General features: G+C 41.8%; 1 protein-coding gene across 3 annotated transcripts in view; it reads right to left on the bottom strand.

Annotated features, from left to right (window-relative positions):
- Positions 1-390: 390 nt before the first annotated feature.
- The window catches only part of ZBTB44 (zinc finger and BTB domain containing 44), a 65,739-nt gene continuing 43,645 nt past the window's right edge, over positions 391-22,484 (bottom strand). Inside the window, exons 4-6 of one of the 3 annotated variants that reach the window (XM_044997197.1) lie at positions 19,018-19,181; positions 14,930-15,230; positions 391-469 (exon numbers count right to left, since the gene is read on the bottom strand). In XM_044997197.1, coding sequence (XP_044853132.1) covers positions 436-469; positions 14,930-15,230; positions 19,018-19,181 — 499 coding nt within the window. In that variant the 3' untranslated portion in view covers positions 391-435. Of the gene's footprint in view, positions 470-6,833; positions 12,270-14,929; positions 15,231-19,017; positions 19,182-22,484 lie in introns of those variants that run through there. The other 2 variants (XM_044997196.1, XM_044997198.1) reach the window with 2 other exon arrangements.

Here is a 22,484-nt window from a genome sequence, read left to right as displayed (position 1 = left end):
CTGCTGGGGAAGCATGGATGGGCTCCCATGGGTCTCTTAGGCCGGTGCTGGGTGGATCATGGTCTATCTGGTTTATTTTGGGAAGAAAAGGGCATTAAAAGCAGGAACATCAGAAAGGATTTTCAGGGCTCCAAATGGGACATGGGGAAAAAACATACAATGAAGTACTGAAAACCTGACCTGAGCAGACTGGTTGTCTCTATATGGAGCCTGCCCCCATCCCATGTTACCACCCATTCCACTTTATCAGTCAACGTGCTGCACGTACACACTTACCGCTCAGGTTGTGTGGCTGTTACCTGCTGGAGCCAACCACAAGAGGCCCTAGGTGTCTGGAGGACAGTTGTTCTCGTCAGGCTCATCAGCCCTGCGATGCTATTAGGAGTCTGCCAGCTTTCCCATTCTATGCTTCTGTTTTTCCAGGCGATACACGTGTCAGACCAATTCGCCCTGGGCAGTCACTTGGCATCTACAATATCAATCCACATGCCAAGTTTTTAGAAAACACATCAGCGTAATCTGCCAGGGAATTTGACTTGATAGGAATAAATAAAACCCACTTTGTTTTTAAAATGCCATTTTTGGCAACTAATTTGAAATCAGCGTAGCTCTTAAAACATGGAATTTGATTGCTGGGAGCACAGCCATGCAAAACCCAGAATGCCTCTGTATGTAGCCCGTGAGATCCCGAGGGCACAAACTATGCTTCCTTGTCTGTCTCGTACTGCTCTGAGAACACTATGTGTTACTTAGTTCGGTGAATCTCAGTGGACAGGTGCCTACATCACCAAGAAAAAGGACCCTGGCAACTGGCACTAGTGACGCCATCCCATTGGCACTCAGAATGGCCAGGGTGATCTGTTCACTCTAGGTCATTTCAGGTCAGGGTTGAGGCACAGCGATGAGGCAGTGTGGAGAAACTTGCACTACAGACGTCTCAGCTGTAACCTGGAAAATCAGTCCCCAGGGCTGTGTCAATCTTTCAGCAGCACTAAATTCATAGGACGTATATTATTTTTATAATCTATATTGGTGTGACGGGAGCCAACTGAGGTCACTCGATTAGAGTGAACTGCAAAGAACGGGGCAGAATCCCCAAAACTGGTGGATATTCCAATACTTAGATTTACCAAACCAGCACAAAACAGCTTCTATAATACCTTGCTGGTTACCCAGAAGCCATCAACACAGTTCTCTTAAAGTAACCCAGCCTCAGGCCTCCACCCAGACACCCAAATCAAATATGATGAGGATTACTGAAAATCTTGTTCATCATATAAAAAAGTTCTACCAATCCCAAAGGATCGGACACATTACCTCCCAAGTTAATGAATATTCCAGATCTTGCCCAAATATACACTTATACCCGATTCTTATTAACTAAACTAAAATTTATTAAAAAAGAAGAGAGAGAGTGTATTGGTTAAAAGATCAGTATACATACAGACTTGAGCACAACCTTGAGATTCAGATTCATAGCAGAGATGGAGAGCTTTGTAGATGCAAAGTTATTTCCAAAATAGTTCATAGTCCAGTGTTTATATTCAGGGCAGTCCAGTCCAGGATCTCAGTCCTTGTGGCTTAGACTTTCCCTGCATGAAGCCTCAAGCAGATCTGAGATCACAGGATCAGGACGCAAGCCATTGTTTATACAGTTTCAGGCCCTCTTGTGACAGCTTGGAGTCCTTCGGCGAACAACAGGCACTCATGGGAACTTTGAAGTGGACCCATTTCCTAAGCATCACAGGTAGTAATCCACATAGATTAACATAAGGCAATTGTCTCTTTTTCCACCATTCACAGATGATTTCCTATACATTTCAAAGGGAGATGAATACAGCATATCCTATGTTTACAGTTCTTTTAAATGTCAAGATGTCATTTTGATCTCTGAATTAACAGAATACAGCATAGACAGGGACTGTTTGATTACACTGTTGACCACTACCAATATATATGTAAATAAACAAAACCACAAACATTCTCTCTCCATGTGTCTTCAAGGGTTGAATTTGAGTAATTTATCCTGCAGGATGCTTACCCTTTCTGGTCATACATCACAATTGGACATGTCCTTAATTACACATTTCCACCAGCCCGGCAACATCACACATTTTTATGGCTTGCTTATTATAACCACGGTTGGAAGACACCGCTTATGAAGGGCTTTAAAAAAATTCCTGCTGTAAGAAAACTGGAGAGTAACTCCTGACCCCTGGTGAGCTCTCACTCAAATAAGCAATCAAAGGAGCAGCTAAAAATTATCAGCCAAATCAATATTATTATTAGCATGACAGTAGCACCTAGATTGTCCAGCTAAGATTGTGGCCAGTCGTGCATGGTGCTGTACATACACCTAATAAGAGACAGACTGCAAGCTCTTCAGAGCAGGTACTAAGTAGACAACATGAAGGTGGGTGGGGAAACTGAGGCAGACAGGTGGTGTGACTTACCTAATTCATACAGTGGCAGATGGTCCCCTGAATTCCAATCCACCTAACTGCCAGACCATGCTGAATTTCAGTAGAAGAGAGAGTTTAAAGATTAAGTAAAACTGCAAGAAATTACACGGGGATACTTTAAAACTATTTGCTTAAGTCAGGGACTTGACCTGCTGGAGGTGGCAGGAGGCATCTCCTGTTAAGATCAGACTAGTAGGGACAATCAGCATACTGCTGTAATCAATCCATTCATTTAAATTTAATGCCACGCCAATCACTGCAGTGTCCAAGTGACTAAACAGCACTAGTGACATATTGCAGCCAGAACATGAATGTATCTAGGGTGAAATTCACCGCTGAGCACAGGGCCAGCATAATGCCCCCATGCACCACTTACATCCTTAAAACAGGGCTTAAGTGGGATTAAAAAAACATAGAGGGGCGAATTTTACCCTTAGCAAACACATTCATAACAGCACCCTTTAGTGTGGCCTTTACATTTACACAGCACCTTTCATCCAAAGATCTCAAAGAATTTTGCAAATATAGGCAAGATCTCATCATCCTCATTTTACAGATAGGGAAACACGCAAGGACTGATGAAGTGACTTACTCAAGTCACACAGCAAATTGATGGCAGAGTCCAAATTTAAATGCCATAGAACTCCACCTCTGGGAACTATTACAAAGTCGGGTCTTGTCATTTAAACAATAAACAGCATCAAATCAAACATAACTGAACAGATTAAAATCAAATCAAACAACATCTACGTTGCACAGATACACTAAATTCACTCAGTTAGTTTACCCTGCTCCCTCTTGAAAGGTGTGGCTGTGCACAGGTCACAGGGCATAAAGGGCTAAAGTAATGGGGGAAGAGTGAGGTTAATCGGGGTCTGTTGGGAGAGGGATTTGGATTGCTTGAGTTGATTCAGGAAGCAGCACACAGTAGAAACATGTCACTGGTAACTGAGCTAATGAAGCACCTCTGGAGACAGAAAAGCATAAGCTAAATTCAGTCTTGGCTTCCTATGGTACGTCTACACTCCCCAAGTCCCAGAGCCTGGGTTTGAACATCTACACTGCAGTTAAACACCCCCGTAGCCCAAGCCCTGCAAGCCTGAGACAGTTGGCATAGGCCAGCCGTGTCGACTTGAGCTCCTCTCAAAAGCCTGGGAATGTTTGCCAGATGGCAAAAGGCAAACAAAGGGGGAATTTTATATATATAGGCCATATCCTCAGTAGGTTTATCTCCATTGTAGGCAATGGACCTGGCTGATTTACACCTAGCTCCCATGTTAAAAGAATTTTAAAAACTGACATAAAATTAAACTATTAAACACCACGGCCCCGTTTCAGACTCTTAAAGAGTCGTAGCTCTTAAAACAAGGTTCTCCCTTTAACATAAATAGTGTTTTTAAAGAGCAGCTCCTTTTGTCCAACTATTCCTCAAGCAGCTTTTTCATCCAGGGCTTGCATTAATTTTGCAAAGAAGGTCAACCTGAAAGATTTTTATTTATTTAAAACATAAGCTCCCTAAAGGGCTTCTCTTTTTGTTGGTCTTTTCCTTTAAATGTATTAATTTCAGCTCAATCAACTAAGAGGTTACATAACCGTTGTTTATAATTATTGTCACGTCAACCCCTGAAACCGATCGCTATAGCTCCGATGTTACATAAAGGCATTTTTTGTTAAACTGTGGGAAAGACGAAGTCTGAACTTGGAGGGGAGTTCCCCCCCGCCTTTTTTTTTGCTTTTTTAAAGTTCTGTTGTCTATTATGCAGTGCTTCAGACTCTTCTTTCTGTGGGATTTTATTCTACACAGTTCATGGGTCTGTTTTCCTACAAATTACACACTAACAACAATATAGTTTCCATCTCTCTCTCTCATGCCTCTCTATTCAATGCAGAACATAGGGCCTTCATCACTGCCTTCCATCTTTGCTGGGCTCCTGCTGCAGTCTTAGCTTCTTCCCATGTAATTTTGATAGCTTTCTATTCTGCTTCTATTGTGCATTTCCATGTTATCTTGGTCCACCTTATTGCCTCTTCTTCTGGGGTTTCCAGTCCAATATCTAATGTAATTCCCATGGACGCCTTTAAAAACTGAAGTTCGAGAAGATCACTCAAGACAAAAGCAAGTTAGAGAAGCCGCTAGCATTAAGGCCCCAATTCAGCAAAGCACGCAAGCACAAGATAACAGTGCATTGCTGAATAAGGATGGTTTGAAGCACGTGGTTAAATGCTTTGATGAATTGGGGCTGCAGGGGCTGCTCCTGGTCCTTTGATGCCAGTGTCAGTGTTACCCATTGCCTTCAACGTGCAGGGTCAAACTTTTAAAAGGGGGTCATTTTATGCTCTCATGGGAAAAGCATTGAAGTTAGAGGCGGAAAATGTGATCATTTGGCGGCGGAGGGGGGGGAGGGGGGAAGGTGTTTTTATTTTTTGTCAAAATTTCATTTTCATCAGAATTTTTCAGGAAACTAGCAGTGATTTGACCATGAGAGCAAGACCCATCTCCTCTATCCTCCACGCTCTATTTCAGATGACATCTGTTCTCAGCTGGGAGTTTCTTTTCCCTGAGGAATAACATCCACCAAACCTTCCATCACATTCTTTGTCACCTTGGCAGCAGACCCACAGCCATCAGCCCTTGGACACAGTCCTAATCATATCTCCTAGGACAGGGCACAATATCTTCAAGGCTGGAATGCACTGAAGTTATTAAAACCCAACAAATATTGAGGATCATAGCCAACCTTGGGACGAGCCAGTGCTGCCCCCACTGATTCTGCACTGACTAGTTATCCACAACGGGCTCTGCGGTCACAGGTTGGATTTCCTGAGCAATTTTGCTGGAGTACGTAGCAGAGCCTGGATGAAGAAAGGTCAAATAAGAGAAGTTCCTAAGTACCTGCTTTCCTGGAGAGAGAGGAGCAATTCCTATCCTGATGTGACAAATAAGTGTAGATGCTTAAGCCCTAGGTTAGCAAACTCAGGGTGTGCTAACTCGAGTTCTACTAACCCTGGGCTCACATTGTAGTGTAGATGTACCCTAAGACAGAGAGAGCACAACCGCCGAGTCAAGGTCTTCAATACAGAAAAAGTTTCACATCAAATTTAAATACATGTTTAGCATATTTGGATTTTGTATTGCAAAAGTCCCCTTGCATGCACACTCACGTGACTTCTTTGGACCCTGAGATCTATCAAAGGAACACACTCGGTTGGTCTTTTCTCATCTCAGCAGATGTTCACACTGAGGCTCCTATATTGGAATGCTGGCTTTCGATTTATGCACGTTCATTCGGAATCACTGCTCCTTTCCAATTTGAGTGCGAATGTCTTCACAGGGACTTTCTAAGGTTCCTATTTTCAGGGCAGTATGACCAGAAGAGTGTCAAGGCCTCCAGCTCAAATTATAAATCTGTCCAAAACACTTTTACCAGAACCCCGCTATTCCCCAAACAAAATGCATTATGATTCCCACACCATACACCAGTCACGAGGCAAAGTTTTCAAAAGGGAAAGTAAGGGCACGAAATACGTAAAAACCCAAGCTGTTCTAACTTACCCCTCCAAAGCTCATCATGGATGCTTACCTTGTACTCTGGAATCTCACTGGCTTTTCCATTTAGTTTTCTAATCCCAATTTCAGATGCTGAATACAGCAAGGATTGGACTGCAAGCATGCTCAAATTTGGCAGTCACATCAGACCATGGCAGGAATGGCAAATATGCAGGTGGCTGGGTAGAGTTTTAAACATTTCAATCAAGCTATTCCAGAAGTCATGTGTCTTGACACCAGTTCCCTAGCCATGTGGAGAGGCAAGTGTTCAAGCACAGCCAGGGACAGGTGGACTTGTCAGAGCAGGCCTAGTTTAACTATAAGGAGAGACAGAGATGGCATAGCTTAAGCCCCCTTCCTCTGGGCTTGTCCCATGGTCAAACTAAAGCTCATAGCTGCAATTGCAAAGACTCCCATCAACTGACATTTTAAACGTTGTTCTATTGAGAACAGGCCTGTTTCCAGTGATGTTCCACCAGGAAAACCACATTCAGAAGGAAGCCTTCCCCGCAGAACAAATGGCAAAAGAATAGCAAGGATCGTACACACATAGATGAAAGTCAAATGATGTCAGGTACTTTTTTATAATACTCCTTACTCAGGCAGTCTCTGAGGTCACTCACTTCGTTTAAAGCTACCTTCCTTCTGAACAGGATGCTGAAAACAGTCGTTTAGCACCCTATTTAACTACTTCAGACCAAAGTCAGCCCTAATATAAAAGGCTGAAATCCCACTGAGAGTTGCATCTGCTTATAGCCGAGCTGAATTGAGTCTATTGTCCGTACTCTTAGGCGTACATAAAGTAACGACACAAAGCAAGTATATACTCCATAAAACATTAATATTTTAATGAAAAATCTTAGCTTCATGTTTCTATCCAAAGACACTCAAAACTAGGTTTTCCTCCTCCCCGCCCCTTAATTTTGACCTATAAGGGGACCAGTTTGGAGATTTTTATTTTTTTTTGTATTTTAAAACATTTTTTTTTTAAAGATTAAACAATCAGGCTAGCAAAAAAGTACCCAATACATACTTTTCTTATATCAAACAAGCTAGTATTTCAGTACAATGTAACTATACAGAATATATACATTACACGTATGATCACAAAGCATACACTACAGGCTCAGAACAGATTTGAAAAAACATGATATTCACATTGATTACAAGAACTCTAAAAATGATTGTAACGTTGAAACGGCACTTAGTTTACAAAAAAGTCACAAAAATATATATAGCCACCAAGAACTATGGTTCCTGAAAAATACTAATAGCCAGATAGTATTATATAAAATGTGAAGTGTATTTAAACATCGTATACATTAAAAACAAAAACAAAAAACATTTCTGTTAAGTCAATAAACATGCCAAGTAATCTAGCTGTGACCAGCGTCAACAAGAGAAGCTGTACTGTGTATGAGATGACGACTGGATATACGGCTGGTGACTGGAGACTGGCACAGTTAAAAGGGTTGCACTGTTACTAAAACACACAAAGAAGCCCAATGATAATTTAATTCACATTTTTCCTCCTGCTCTACCACCCCCGCTCCCCTTCAAGGGTTCCATCAAAGGCCAGTGCCCAGACAGTCAAGGCACTGAAACAGCAGGGCAAGGAAGCCATTGAGGACTTTCTTGTAGGCAGGGCTATAGTCAGAATATCAAAAGCATGCATCAGCTAAACAAAATGGTAAGTCGAAATCTCCTCTGGGGACTTTATCAACCCTCAGGAAGACTGTGGTTTCCACACAGGAGGGCAGCCCCAGAAACTGATTTTTTTTTAATTTTTATTTTTTTAGTGCAACCAGATCTGTAGGTGAGCCCTGTAGGATACTGAATTACTGTTGTAGCACACACTGAGTTAATAAAAACCCAGAGCTTTAATAATTGTTTTGTTTTTTTTTAAAGTTCACGTTTTATGGTTTATTCCCTCTGAATATTTTGCACTAACTATGTTCTGCTGGTGACCACTGATGTGGTTGAGGCATAGTCCGATCCCATATTTGATGGGGAGACCAGTACTTTTTTCTGCCCACAATGAACTAGGAACAGAAGGTGCTCCCTACATCTGCATATTACCTATGCCAGCCAATCCAGGCAGCGTGCACAAAGCCTCTACCCCTCCAAATTGCATATAAAATGCTACAGGGTATGCCCTGAAAAGAGGATGGCAAAATTCTCATGCCCTAAAATCTTTGGACTGGAGGGGAAAACCAGCAACCAAGAAGTGACTGAAGCCCACATATAAAAACTTAAAGCCGTATCTTAAAAACAATAACATTTTATCCCAGAAGGGACCTAGGGACCATAGTTTCATAAAATATATTTTACTGCATTGGCAGCTATTACTTTTTTTAAAAGTTTAAGTTCACACCTTTCAGCCTCGTGAAAACCAGAATCATTTTCAAAGATCTAGTCAACTAAACTCTCAGTATGAGAGACTTGACCACAGTACTTACTAGCCTGACAACTGAACTCAAATTGTAGTGAGAAAGACAAACCAACAGGGATACAAAAATTTTAACCTGTGAGAATAAAACTGTGTTGCAGAAATCTGACATTCCAATTAGTACTGGGGGAAAGGTTAATCTCCTCCATGTGAATGTATCCCCACCACTGACATTAATGGGAGCTGTGTGCACATGCATCAAAAGGAAACTATTATTTGGCCAAATTGGCCAGCACACAGCTGAAGCAACTGCTTCTCCTGCTTCCCCTCTCTGTGGGGGCGGGGGGAGCCAGAGGTGACTCTCTCCCCTCCACCTTGAGGCTCTGTCCCACACAATATGTAGGGAATGCAGATCCATGTCTCTGAATCCTGCTCCCTGCCAAACAGAACCATCCATGTTCTGTGGTAGTCAGGGCCCACTTCTCGCATAAGTGGGTGGGGGAAGGAAGGATTTTCCACTTAATGTACAGATTGTCCTCTGTACACCAGAAGGTTATGCAAAGGAAAATGCACTCAAACCACTTTGTGAATACATTTGGAGAATACTTGTCAATTCAACAGTTGCTGCAAGGGGTACTACTGCCTCAGTAAACTGAATCTCCTCTATTTGAAAGAAAATCTAAACAAAATACTTTTTAACCAAAATATAACTTAACTCCTTGTATCTATTTTTAGAAAAAGCAGTCCAGGAATCAAACTCCTCTGATAACATCTTTTAAAGAAGCTATGTTTCAGGTTTAATCCCCAGCGTAGTCTAAGGCATGCGGCTTTCAGTTTACTTAGACATTTATCTCAGTTTAGAACCTGGGTCTCCAGCAATAGAGCTTGATGTAAAACGTTAGACCATTTTAAATCTCTCCTGTGAGGGACATTAGTACTCCCAAGAACTGAGCACTTCCAGAAAGACAGGGAAAAGAGAAAGGAAACAAGATTTACATTTCATTTGGACTCCTCTCTATGGAGAAGGGATACATATATTCACAGGAAACAAGTACAAATACCAACCAAAGAACAGATTAGAGCTACAATACAGTCCGTGTAGCTACCAAGTTTTAATGTGTTCTCCACAGCATTCCAGACAGCAGTTAACCTTCCGACAAAATTTTTAAGTCATCTAAAAACCAGTTATTCTAGGTGTATGTATTCTGCATTTGCACATCGCATGATCAGTAACTTATGTGTTACAACAGATCTTGTCCTGGGTGAAAACCATCTTTTTTTTTTGGCAGAAGGAATAAGTCTATCCATGTGTGATGTGTTAATTCATTGTGCATTATACACAGTGGGCCAGTTGTAAAGTCTGCGTTTGTGTGTCTACCTAAGTGCTTTTTAACTTATGACTGACTAAAAATTGTCATGTACAAGGAAGACTTATGCTTCTGTAAAAGAGAAAGAGGATCATGAATTAGGGTTTAGTATCAGATCCTTCTTTTATCCTGAACTACTGGGGGATGAGGGAAGAAATATTTAACGGGCACTGTCCCGTCTCACTGGATTCTCAATTATAGAAATCAGAAGCGGAAGAGGACTGGTCATCTGATCCAGTCCCTTCAATGGATACTGGCCTATTTCATAGTACAGTATTTTGAATGAAAAATTGTTCTGCTCCAAGCCCTTTACAAAAGACCAAGATAGACATATAAGATGAATTGTAGCTGAGACATTTTCTGCAGAACAGACAGGGGAAAAAAAACCAAAAAACTTAGCGTCAGTAATTTGGAAAAAACTGGGAATCTTATTAATGTTTTTTTTTTTTTACATCAACACAGAGTAGGGAAAACTTGTTGAAAGAAACACTAGAAATGTGTAAGTATGTTACCACTGAAGCCTTTTAAAATGTTACCAATGTGCAACAAGCTTTACACTGATTTGCTATCAGCAGATATTTCCTAGTTCTACAGATGCATTAGAACTGCTGAAGTCATTGCGCACTAATCAGTCTTGCCATCTGAGCTCTGCACCTCCTCTTCCTCCCTTTAAAAAAAACATTTCTCTATATTTCTCTTTCAATCCAATGTGTGTGTGACAGAGGGAGATGAGTTTCCCAAGTATATCTAAAACCAAGGGAGTCTGACACATGCCCTTAGAATACTAAGGTCAGGTAATACTTAAACTCTCAGCATGCTGTGGATTGTGGAACACAGCTGTTTGTGTATCAAACAGAGTTAATTTAATCAGCAGCCAAAGAATTTATACAATCCCTAATTTAAGTTTCTAAGCTTTACTATAGCCCAAACTGCCTGCAACAAAATGAGAATCGCTGCTCTGAAAATCCCATACCCAAAATTTACAGCCTTTTCTAAATCTGGAAAAAATGAAATTGCAGATCTTTCACTTTATTGCTTGTTTGAGCTGTGTACGGAGCTGGAGTAACAGCCTTTAATAAACTAACTTGGCAAAGGTTTAAAATGTTTTGGAACAGGAACAACATAACATTGTTATATAGGGTTTTTATAAACAACCCTCTGCTGGGTTAGAAACTTGGCCTCTAAAAAGAATAAATTGGTGGTTTTGTCCAAAACAGACTAATAAAACCCCCAGAAAGCATACATGCATATGTATAAGCACAAAAGTGTGTAATAATGCACAAAAGAACTTGTTTTTTTCTTTGTAAACTCTCTCTAGCCAGCTTTTGGATATTAGTGATATATGTGATAGGGGAAAGTGACTAGGACTGCAAGCAGTCTGGCCAAGGTTTAAGAATTTTAGTCTGGGACACGTTTTCTTTTTTTAAAGGTGGTTTCCTTTACAGAAAGATACAGTGATGACAGATTTGTCAGGCTTGCATGGATTTATACTTTCCTTGACTGTATGTCTCGCCCCATATAAGCAAATCAGGATCGGTTATTTGAACGAGCAGTTTCTAAAAGGAGTGGAATATCAGAAGTGGGAGGACCTGGCATGGCATCATCACTCAGTTTGTCAGAAATGATTCAGAGATTTTTTGGTAAAGAGACATTTTTAAAAAGGGCGGTACTGTTAAATTTCAGAAATGCTTACAATTCCAAGAAAAGGGTTATAGTAAGCAGTTTGAAAAACAGTAAGGAGAAAGATAGGACATGCCATATTTTAAGAAGAGGATTAACGCATCTACTCAAAGTTAGTCAAAACTCTGCTCATTAATTAACTTGCGAGCATGCATGCTTGTACTGGTCATTTTTAAAGTGTCTTCTGATTCTCTCCCTTTACCAGACGGTCTGCAGAAGCATTAGAAATGTAATGAGCTGTTCTAATTGTGGAAGAAGGAAGTTGAAGTGATTTCAGTCGATTGCTTCTTCTTTAGAAGTGCATCACAGCTTCTATGATGCTCTGACAGGACCTTACTGTGCATTCAGTCAAACATTTTCACAGAACTGATCATTCAGTCATGAAAAATAATGTAACATCTGTTGCAGTTTTCTGTTTAAAGTGTAGCTTACAAAGTAAAAAGGGAAATCTCCCTCCTTTCGTTTTAAAAAAATTAAATTAAAATGTACAGGACCAAACACAGGCACTTTCCAAAGAACAAAAAAGAAACCAAACCATGAATTATTCAATAGTAATAGAGGACAGCTCTGATTTCGGAGGGTCATCACTGGTTGCCTCGGCACTGGCATTAGTCTTTGGCTGCTCCGGCATGTCGTCTTCTTTCTCTGCCAACCCACCCAAAGACCCCAAGGGGAAAGTGCTTTCGCAATTCTGAGTCGACGAGACCTGCGAAATGACAGGCATGTGGACAGAGGAGTTGCTTTCAAACCCATGCTCTCCTAGCTCATATTGCCCGAGGGTCTCTTCCTGCTCCTGGTTTAAGTAGTCCGGGACTAGGAAATCACTAGAAGAGGAGCAAAGGACAGAAGAGAATGTTAACCTTTCAAAGAAACATCAGATACAGCTCTGCTAACTACTGCATTGCGCAGGGAATAAAGAAACTATTAACACAGCATAGAGCTAAAATCTTCACAATGATGTGCTTCACTAAGTGTTATAACTCAGGTTTTAATGACATGTTTGGAGAAGCTAGACCTGGGATATCAATTTTTCATGGTTTATGCAGCCATATTTCCTCAGGGGTAGCTTCATTATCTAGGTTTGAGCCCCCTGAGGATGGGAGTTGATGTTAGTATCGCCACTTGGTGCGGAATGCCTCCATGCCAAAAAAGAGAGCGCTGGAGTTTTGTTTTTTTAAGAACAAACTGAATTTAGTGCAGGTCAATTCAGGTCTATTCAACCTCTGTAGAGGGGCAGGGACTACCAGAGAATCATACACAACCTTCCTCTCAAAGGAGAGGGGTCCAAAGTCAAAGGGAATTACAAAGGATAAAGGAAACAAAAGAGGCAGGGCTGACAAAGATATAACAAAAGTGTGCCAGTGTAGGACTCAGCGCACAGACCTGCAGATGACACCCACTGCTCCAACAAGCCACGGTAAAGAAGTTGGACTGAGAGCTCCAGGCAGCAGCAATGAAAGCCTTGCCTCAAGTTGCCCCGTCAACGTGCCTCAACAATGACACAGGACTATTTGAGATGGCAGAGGGTAGTTCAATTTCAGTAGCCCATTCCATCTTTGGCCTCTCTGCTAAACTATCAATAAGGATGCCAACTGTGATGTTTTTTGTTATGCTGACATCTATCCTATTACAGTAAAACCTGCCTTAGAGACTGCCTCTGACGAGAGACTGCCTGTCATGAATAGTCACTCACTTGCAGAGGCCATGGAACACCACCACTATCTGGCGTGCAAACTTTAAAGAGAGACCACTTCTTACAAGCGACCACTGTTGCTAACTCCCATCAGTGGTCACTCTTGGCAGGTTTCCCTGTACTAAGAAGCGGACTGAATTTCATTTCCTCCCAAGCCACCCAGTCTTGGCTCTTTTGTCACAATAGCTATATAGCTTATTCTCAGAAACTGGGGGCTGAAAATGCTCAGAGGAAAGGTCTCACACACACTACCAATATTTCCTGATTTACTCTGTGCGAGCATGATACAAAATCAACATTTTTTTTTTGCAAATATCCAGCACCAGACATATTCATGACTAAAACCAGTATATGCACTCTTTGGTTTTTCCATGTAGTCCATTCAAAAGGGAGCAGTTTCCTAGAACAATGATATGAGATTCAATGACCCTTTCTTTCTGCAGAAGAGGATGCACTTTTCCAAATCTAGGGGAAATCCAAATCGGGGAACAATGGGAAAATGCTCTATGCTAACATGTTAATCTGTATTTTCAAAAATCAAATAAGGCCCAGGAAATCACTAAAAGGAGTGTGTTTTAATGTATTCAACAACAAAAAAAGAGTGCTTACCACAGCAACCGCATCATCTCGTGGTATATTCATGCTACCTCTGGCACAAGTGGTACCCTCAATGAACTGCACACACCAGAAGGTACTGAACTTTGTACTTTTAAACTATATTTTCAGGGAAAGACAGCTGACAAGCAAACATTTCCTGATTTATGTTCTTTTGGAATTCTTTATACAAGTGGTGTAGAACTAACCACCAAACAAAATGTTGAAACCTTTCATAAGACAAAAAAAGATGACATCTAGAAAACACCTGATAGATTATCGCTGGGGAATTTTAGTTGCTATGATGCAAAGAATAAACTTACAACAGGATTACTTCATACTTTTTAAAACAAACAGCCTACTTACATGTACACATCTGCATTATTGTGAATGAAGGAACTTTTGTTTTATTTTTTAAAACGCAACTTGTTCTCAGGAGATTAAATATTTAACAGTCCCTCTCTCTAGAGTCCCCCTCATTCACTTTCATTTATTTATCCCTCTATTTAAAAATCTCTTGTTTATAAACACTTATCCCATATCAGTGTGATATTACTGTGCTACTTTGACTCCTCAAGACTCATTTACAGGCCTCTGACAAGCTTTTAGCGATATGTTTTTGTATGTTAAGCCAATTCTTTACTATCTGATTAACAAGAAATGTGCAGTAGGCCTGTGTGATTAACAAATTGGAAATTTTAAAATTTGATCATTTAGCAGTAAAATAAACCTAAAAATGAGAATCAAGATGTGATCATCTGGATTCATGCAGCCTCGTAATAAAATCCTCCCCTCAATAAAAAGTACTTTAATAAAATCAGGTCGTAAGTGCACCCCCCATCTAAACAGACAATCCAAACTCTTTCAGATACAGGCATCAAATAATTTATAAAAACTCAGACTGTGGTATATAATGTTATTTTTAGCACTATTAACGTGCTTTTAGATACTATTGAAAAGAGAAGTAGCCTAGTCACTAAGAAGCAATCTTTCCATACTACTGGATTTTTCAATGCCTTATTATACAGTTTATACACACTAAAAAGCAGATCAGAGATTACAGATAGTAGTGCAAGAATGAACGTGACTGCAATTAGCTGGCAACCTGATGAGAGGAACAGCAGGCTGCCCTGAAAGCAGGAAGAGATGATTTAGAAAAAGCAAGTTTCCCTGTTAGGTTTTTGTTGTGCACCTCACCTGCTCTGGAAGTAGTTTGCTAGCTCTGATGCTTCATGGTTCAGACTCCTCAGGTGAACGATTAAATTTCCAGAGTTGGTGAACATGGCGCCACATGTTTTGCACTCGTAAATCCGAGGCTTGCGGATAATATGCCGGGAAACCCGCATGTGGTGTTTATATTCCCCGAAGGAAGTGAAAGTGGCACTACATATCTGGCACCGGAAACAGCGTTTACCTTCGTGCTTCAGGCGATGCATCTTTAGCGAGTAAGCTCGGGTGAACTTTTTCCCACAACGGTCACACTGAAATGGTTTAATGCCTGTGGGAAAAGAGGGGGAAATATTTACTTTGTGCAACTGGAGGTCACATTTGGCGATTTCTGTTCAACAGGACAGTAGCTGTGACCAGTCATAGTAAAGTACTGATTTATTAAGGAGACAAACAGGTTATCTTTAAAATGACAGAAGTGATTAGCATAAACCTGATATTTCTCTCAATCAGATGACAAGGAAGTTTTATAATGACCAGATCCTTATACAGAGAGATACGGTGGATCCTTATATAGTCCTTCTTCATTATATAACTTAACCTGCTGTAAGGCTTCAGTGGATTAGAAACCAAGGCAAAGATACTGAGCTACAGCCAGAGTGTTTGGTGCAGCAGAACCTATAAATCACCTTTGTTGTCTCCTGATCTTGGATCAATTTGAGCTGGGCTGATTGGTGCAACACAGCAACCTTTAGATTGCTTTTAGTAGAAAGTTTCATCAGCTGTCTATAGCCCCAAAGAGAGTTCTGGTAGTAAGGGACTGCCTGGGCATAGGGATACCCTAGCTTATGCAAGGAGCCTGACAAGAGAGTTGTGGTGTAGCCTACACAGTAGCTCCATGCCACCTGAGGATGCTTGCATATAGGGGTGATCCTCTGGGGGTCAGGTAAGCAGGGCCGGCTTTAGGCCAATTCCCGTGAATCTTCAGCGGCATTTCGGCGGCAGCTCTTTCGAATCAGGCCCCGCACATCCTAAAGCCGGCCCTGCAGGTAAGTAAGCCTTAATGCAGCTTTGCACAGTCAAAGGAGCACAAAGCTGCACTAACACATCTGACGATCTGGCCCTTAGTTTTGTCCTACAACCAATTTAGAAGCCTTGTTACCAACTCTCTCATCATTTACTCACCATGCTCATTTCAAAGTGAATACAAATATTACATGGTACAGCAGGAGTTAATTTGCAATGGAATTCCTATGCTTGAGAGAAACACGCTCTCCCTAAACAATCACATCACTACCAACACTAATACTATACAAAAGGTTAAACCACAAAAAGTCCTATTAAATGGTCTGACAGAATTCAGGCCAAGAATCTGGAACTCTGACCTCTATTCACACTACAGTTCAAAAGAAAAAAAATGTTAAATGGTCTAAATTAAGGATGTTGTTTCAGTCCAAGCTGTTAACTTTACTTGTCAATTCCTCTGCTTTCCTCATGTTTAAGTGAGCTCTTTTAATTGTGGCTTCCAACATAGTGAAAACTACAGTTAAGGTTAAACCGAGTCTCTTTATAAACTTGCTTTCACATGCTAACATTCTAAAATATTGTCCTTTGGGGCTGAAACTTTCCATGCTTGGTCTCTGCTCAAAGGCATTTATTTTCTTGAAAAGTTTGAGGCAAATCTCTTCAGCCGTTTGAGTTAAGAGAAAATACTTCTGGCATTTACAGATTGGAAGTTTCTGCACACGAGTAACTCAAAAACAGCTAGTAAAAAATATCTGCCAACTTCCCGTGCAAGTCTTACTGACATCTGCCCACTGACAGATCAGGCTGAAATACTTCATGCATGCTTGGTGGATATCTTAAAATTTTAGCAGCCTACTTGGGACAATTTAATAACCAAATATTCACAGGCAGGTTGTCTTGTTAAATGTCAAATGCCAAAAAACGATATTAATGGATCATTTTTGGACTCAATAACAGTTGCTAGTAAAAACTTGTGCCTTGAGAATCGTCATTCTTCTGCCCACATAAATTTTATGGCATTTATGCAAGATGACATGTCAAATATAAACCAAGAGTAAACGTGTTACTGTTCAATTGCAAGGATCCAATTTCTCTTATATCAAAATGACTTGTATAGATTTAAACATTTTATTAGGTAAATAGTGGTTAACTCCACCAACAGTTGCTTACTATATACACTTTCTATAACTTATTGTGTATTTCAGCCATAAACATGTTTAAAATATCAAAACTATTACGAATAATCTGATTTCTTAAAAACCATCAGCAAGGATCAACCATTCTGAATGATGGGCACAAATTCCATGTGGTATTCAATTATAAGGGGCATCTTCGAGGCCTGCATTGTAACTGTTAAAAGTATCTCTGCATTCACTGGACTATCAAAGACACAGTTAATGATGATCTAGCAAAGCCTACACAACGGGTGGGCAAACTACCGCCCACGGGCCGGATCCGGTCCCTCAGGCCTTTGGATCTGGCCCACGGGACTGCTCCCCATGGTGCCGTGGGCCCTGCGCTGCTCTCCAGAAGCGGCCAGCAAGACTTCCCTGAGGCCCCCGGATGGGGGGGGGGGGCGGCACAGGGCTCCCTGCATTGCTCTTGCCTCCAGGCACTGCCCACCTCAGCTCCCATTGGCCGGGGAGCTTCGGGGGAGGTACCTGGAGGCACAGCAAGGGCAGCACACGCAGAGCCCTCGTCCCCTCTCCCCCAGGGGACGCAGCACTTCCTGGAGCATCCCAGGGCCGGGGACAGGGCAGGCGGGCAGGGAACCTGCCCTGGCACGGGCGCGCGCCACTGTCACCCTGGAGCCCGAAGGCCTTCTGCCCCCCCACTCCCTACCCTGAGCCCCCTCGTACACTCCGCACCCCTCCTCTGCCCCAATCCCCTGCCCTGAGCCCCTTCCTGCACATTGCACCCCTCCTCTGCCCCAATCCTCTGCTCTGGGCCCCTTCCTGCACACTGTACCCCCTCCCACACCCCAACTCCCTGTCCTGCATACAATTTCCCCACCCAGATGTGGTCCTCGGCCCAAAAAGTTTGCCCACCCCCGTCCTAAACTGTTAAATCTCTGGGTGGCAAACAATAACAACCTCATTAACAGCGAATCCTTTGGTCACTTGTCTGAAAGAAAACAAAATGGCTGCAAAGAAGTTTGGAGAGAAAGGTTGATTCAAAAGAGGCAGACCTGATACTTAACTCTTGCTAAATGACACTGATTGCAACTACTTAATTTATTAGTCATTTTGATTGCTCCCCTTCACCCATCCCTGCAGAAGTTTCTGAGACACAGGAGGACATAACTACTAATCTCAGCTACCTACTTTGGATAAAATGGTTTTGGTCACAGCTTTCTTAGGATTTATGAGTCTCTTCAAGCAACACAGCAGACAATTCTGACATCCAAGGATGAACTCCAATCTACACCACTTGAGATTGGTATAATAAAAAAATCCTTTGCAAGTATTGTACTGCACTGGCTTCACAGGGCTTGTCTACACTAGAAACTTGCACGGGCGCAGCTGTACTGATGCAGCTGTGCTGCTGTCGCGCTTCTGGTGAAGACGCTCTAAGCTGATAGGAGAAAGCTCTCCCCTCGGCTTAATAATGCCACCTCTGCAAGAAGCAGCAGCTGAGTTGGCAGGAGAAGCTCTCTAGCTGACATTGTGCTGTCTACACCAGCACTTAGGGCAGTATAACTACATTGCTCAGGGTGTGGATGATTCACACCCCTGAGCAACATAGCTTAACATCTTGGTTTTGCCTCAAACCTTTCCATAAAAGCAGGAACCCCATTACTGTATGAATGTTTTATTCCATTAACTTTAATAAATGTTTTCATCCATACAAAGTTTAATTATTGTGCAACACTGCTAGACTGTATGTGGGAAAAATAGGTATACACACAGTGGTTAATCCCAATTTTTAGAAAAAGTCTCCCCCTTCTGAAAAAGAGATTGAAGCAAAAAACGTCAATTTGCACACAGCAGTTCATTTAAAAACAAACAGTTGCAATACTAAGCATGCTGTAAAACCAGCAAGCATCCTGGATCCATGATCGACTTATTCATGGAAACAGTGAAGTTTCTTACCTGAGTGGATGAGCATGTGCTGTTTTAAGTTCTGAATGCGGGTGAATCGGACCCCACAGGTTGGACACTGAAAAGGTCTATCCGGGCCATTTGGGCTGGGTCTCTCTGTGCTACTGGTAGAAGGGGCAATGTAGAGTTGGTAGGGATACTGAACATTCTCCAACCTGGGGGGAGAAAAAAAATCACTAATTTACAAGCAGGCTAGAAAAAAAAAAAGGAGATGGCTTGTCCAAAGAAAAGCTGACCTGAGGCAAGAAATGACATTGGCCTCTGACCTCAATTTCTTTGGAAACAGTCACTGAACACTAGCTGTACAATGCACTTCGTTTTTCAGAGAACATGTATACATATTGAATACATGCATTCTTCCAAAAGTACATAACGATGTGCAACTGGCAAATGGACCAAGAGAAAGAATTTAGTAAGATGGGAAAGCAAATCCATTTTTTTATTTTTGCAGTTCCCGTGACATTTAAAGGAAACTGAGGCACGACAGTTTTCATTTTCAGCTCAAGTCAGACTCAATAATTAATCACTAATATGATTTACAATTTCAAGTCATTAGCTTGTCCAGCAGGCAGCAAGAAAGTAAACTGCATTAGTTCATACTGGATGTTTGTTTGATACAGCCTGTTGCGTGACAGGATATGTATCAGTATGTTTCAAAGTTAGCTAAACTTGGTTATAATTTTAAGGTCACTAGGTAGCAGATGAAAGAAATATTTTAACTTTCGAAGAAATTAATTACCTGACATTATCTAAGTACCCTCACCTATTATCTAACTGCAAACTAACTGGGGGGAATATAGCATTGTAATTTGGTCCTCTGGTGTGGTGTTTTCTTCCCAGTGGACGGGACACGTTAGTCAACTAGAAACAGCCCTGCCTGTCACTTAAACACAAACGTAAAAATGGCCATACTGGCAGTGGCCAGTGCCAGACAGCATCAAGGGAATGAACAGAACGCGACAATTATTGAATGATCTATCCTGTCATCCCATCCAGTTTCTGTCAGTCAGAGGTTTAGGGACACCCACAGCATGGGGTTGCATTCCTGATCATCTTGGCCAACAGCCATTGATGGACCTATCCTCCATGAACTTATCTAATTCTTTTTTGAACCCAGTTATACATTTGGCCTGCATTACTTCCCCTGGCAACAAGTACTACAGGTTAACTGTGTGTTGTGTGAAGTAGTACTTCCTTATGTTAGTTTTAAACCTGTTGCCTATTAGTTTCTTTGAGTGATCCCTGGTTCTTGTGTTACATGAAGGGGTAAACAACACTTCCCTATTCACTTTCTCCACACCGCTCATGATTTTATAGACCCTATCATATCCCCCCTTTCCTAAGCTGAACAAAGTCTTTTTAACCTCTCCTCACATAGAAGCTGTTCCAAACCCCAATCATTTCGGTTGCCCTCTTCTGTATCTTTTCCAATTCTAATACATCCTTTTTGAGATGAAACAAGCAGAACTGTACACAGTATTCCAGGTGTGGATGTCATGGATTTATATAGTGGCATCACAATATTTTCTGTCTGATTATACATCCCTTTCGTAATGGTTCCTAACATTTTTAGCTTTTTTGACTGCAGCTTCACCCTGAATGGATGCTTTCCGAGAACTAGTCACAATGACTCCAAGAGTTTTCTTGAATGGTAATAGCTAATTTAAACCTCATCATTTTATATGTATAGTTGGGATTATGTTTTCCTAATATGCATTACTTTGAGCATATCAACATTGAATTTCATTTGCCATTTTGTTGCCCGGTCACCCAGTTTTGTAAGATCCTTTTGTAACTCTTTGCAGCCAGCTTTGGACTATCGTCAGTAATTTTGCAACATCTGCAAATTTTGCCAGCTCACTGTTTACCCCTTTTTCCAGATCATTTATGAACATGTTGAATATCAGAGGTCCCTGTACAGTTCCTTGAGGGACCCAGCTATTTATCAATCTCCACTGTGAAACTGACCATTTATTCCCACCCTGTGTTTCCTACCTTCTAATCAGTTACTGATTGAAAAGAGGACCTTCCCTCCTATCCCTTGTGACACTGGCAGACCAACCAACCTATGCAGGACCCATAACAACTTAACAGGAGGCATTACAATTGTATCAGGATAATTCACTGGTATGTGAATTTCTAAGAGATGTACTAGACCAGCAATCATTAACCCACTCATTTGTCATAACAGACATCAAGGGTATTTGTCTGTGTTTACCTATATCTTGTCAGAAGTTTATCAATGTAACCAAATTAGCTTTTAGATTCTAAGTCCGTTTTCATGTCTTAATTACCTTACATTATATACGTGACTGTATTCAGTTAACCTTAAAATCAAAGATGTCAGACACTGCAGGAAATGTATATTACCTACATTATCTTCAGCTTCTCTCTCTTTGTTATAATGGAGGACCAGCTAATTGCACTATGTAAATGAGCGTAACTAGTGTACCTGTGTATGCATAGGAAACAGAAGATTAACTTCAAAACAAAGTTTAACAAATGAGCTGCATTGCCTATTCTTCCTAGGAGAAAAGCCCTGAGGAGGCTGTCAGCCTGCTGGAGAGCTATAAAAGTGAAACCTCGGGCCTGATCCTGCATCTCTTGTCTGCCAAACTGTAAACAGGGAATGTTTAAGCTGTGGGACTGAGATCCTCCAAACAGCTATTTGGAATACCCTGGAAAATCCACGGAAAAATCTAACAGACTTTACATCTAAGCTGCCTTTAGATTCTGACCTATTGGGATAATTCCAAAGAGACTTTTGCAAGCCAGCAGATATAACATCACTGCTACAATCCTGATCTATGAACACTGAAAATCACTAGTATGTATATCGGGGCAGGCAAACTACGGTCCACGGGATTGCCACCTCCTTGGCACTGCGGGCCCCGCGCTGCTCCCAGAAGCGACCGACACCACGTCCCTGCAGCCGGGGGCGGGGGGGGGCGCAAAGAGGGCTTTGTGCACTGATCTCACATGCAGGCACCACCCCCGCAGCTCCCATTGGTCAGCAATGGGGAACCACGGCCAATGGGAGCTGTGGGGCAGGTACCCGCAGGCGAGGGCAGTGTCTTAGCCCCATTGCATGCCGCTGCCACCCTGGTACCGCTTCAGGTAAGCGACGCTGGGCTGGAGCCTGCACCCCAAACCCCCTTCCCTGAGCCCCTCCTGCACCCCAACTCCCTGCCCTGAGTCCCTTCCTGCACAGCACACCCCCTCCCATACCCCAACCCCCTGCCCCAGCCCTACATTCATGGCCCTGCATGCAATTTCACCGCCCAGATGTGGCCCTCGGGCCAAAAAGTTTGCCCACCCCGATGTATGAGATTCCTTAACCATTCCAATAACTCTCTTCTTTTATTAATAAATCTTTAGTTAATTTACTAAGGATTGGCTGACAGTGTGATATTTGGGTAATATCTGAAATACATATTGTCCTGGGGTAAATGTCTGAG

Source organism: Mauremys mutica, chromosome 22 (assembly GCF_020497125.1).
Source record: "Mauremys mutica isolate MM-2020 ecotype Southern chromosome 22, ASM2049712v1, whole genome shotgun sequence".
Taxonomy (NCBI): Eukaryota; Metazoa; Chordata; order Testudines; family Geoemydidae; genus Mauremys; species Mauremys mutica.
Note: the sequence above shows the minus strand (reverse complement) of the source record. Positions and strands in the feature narration are given on the sequence as shown.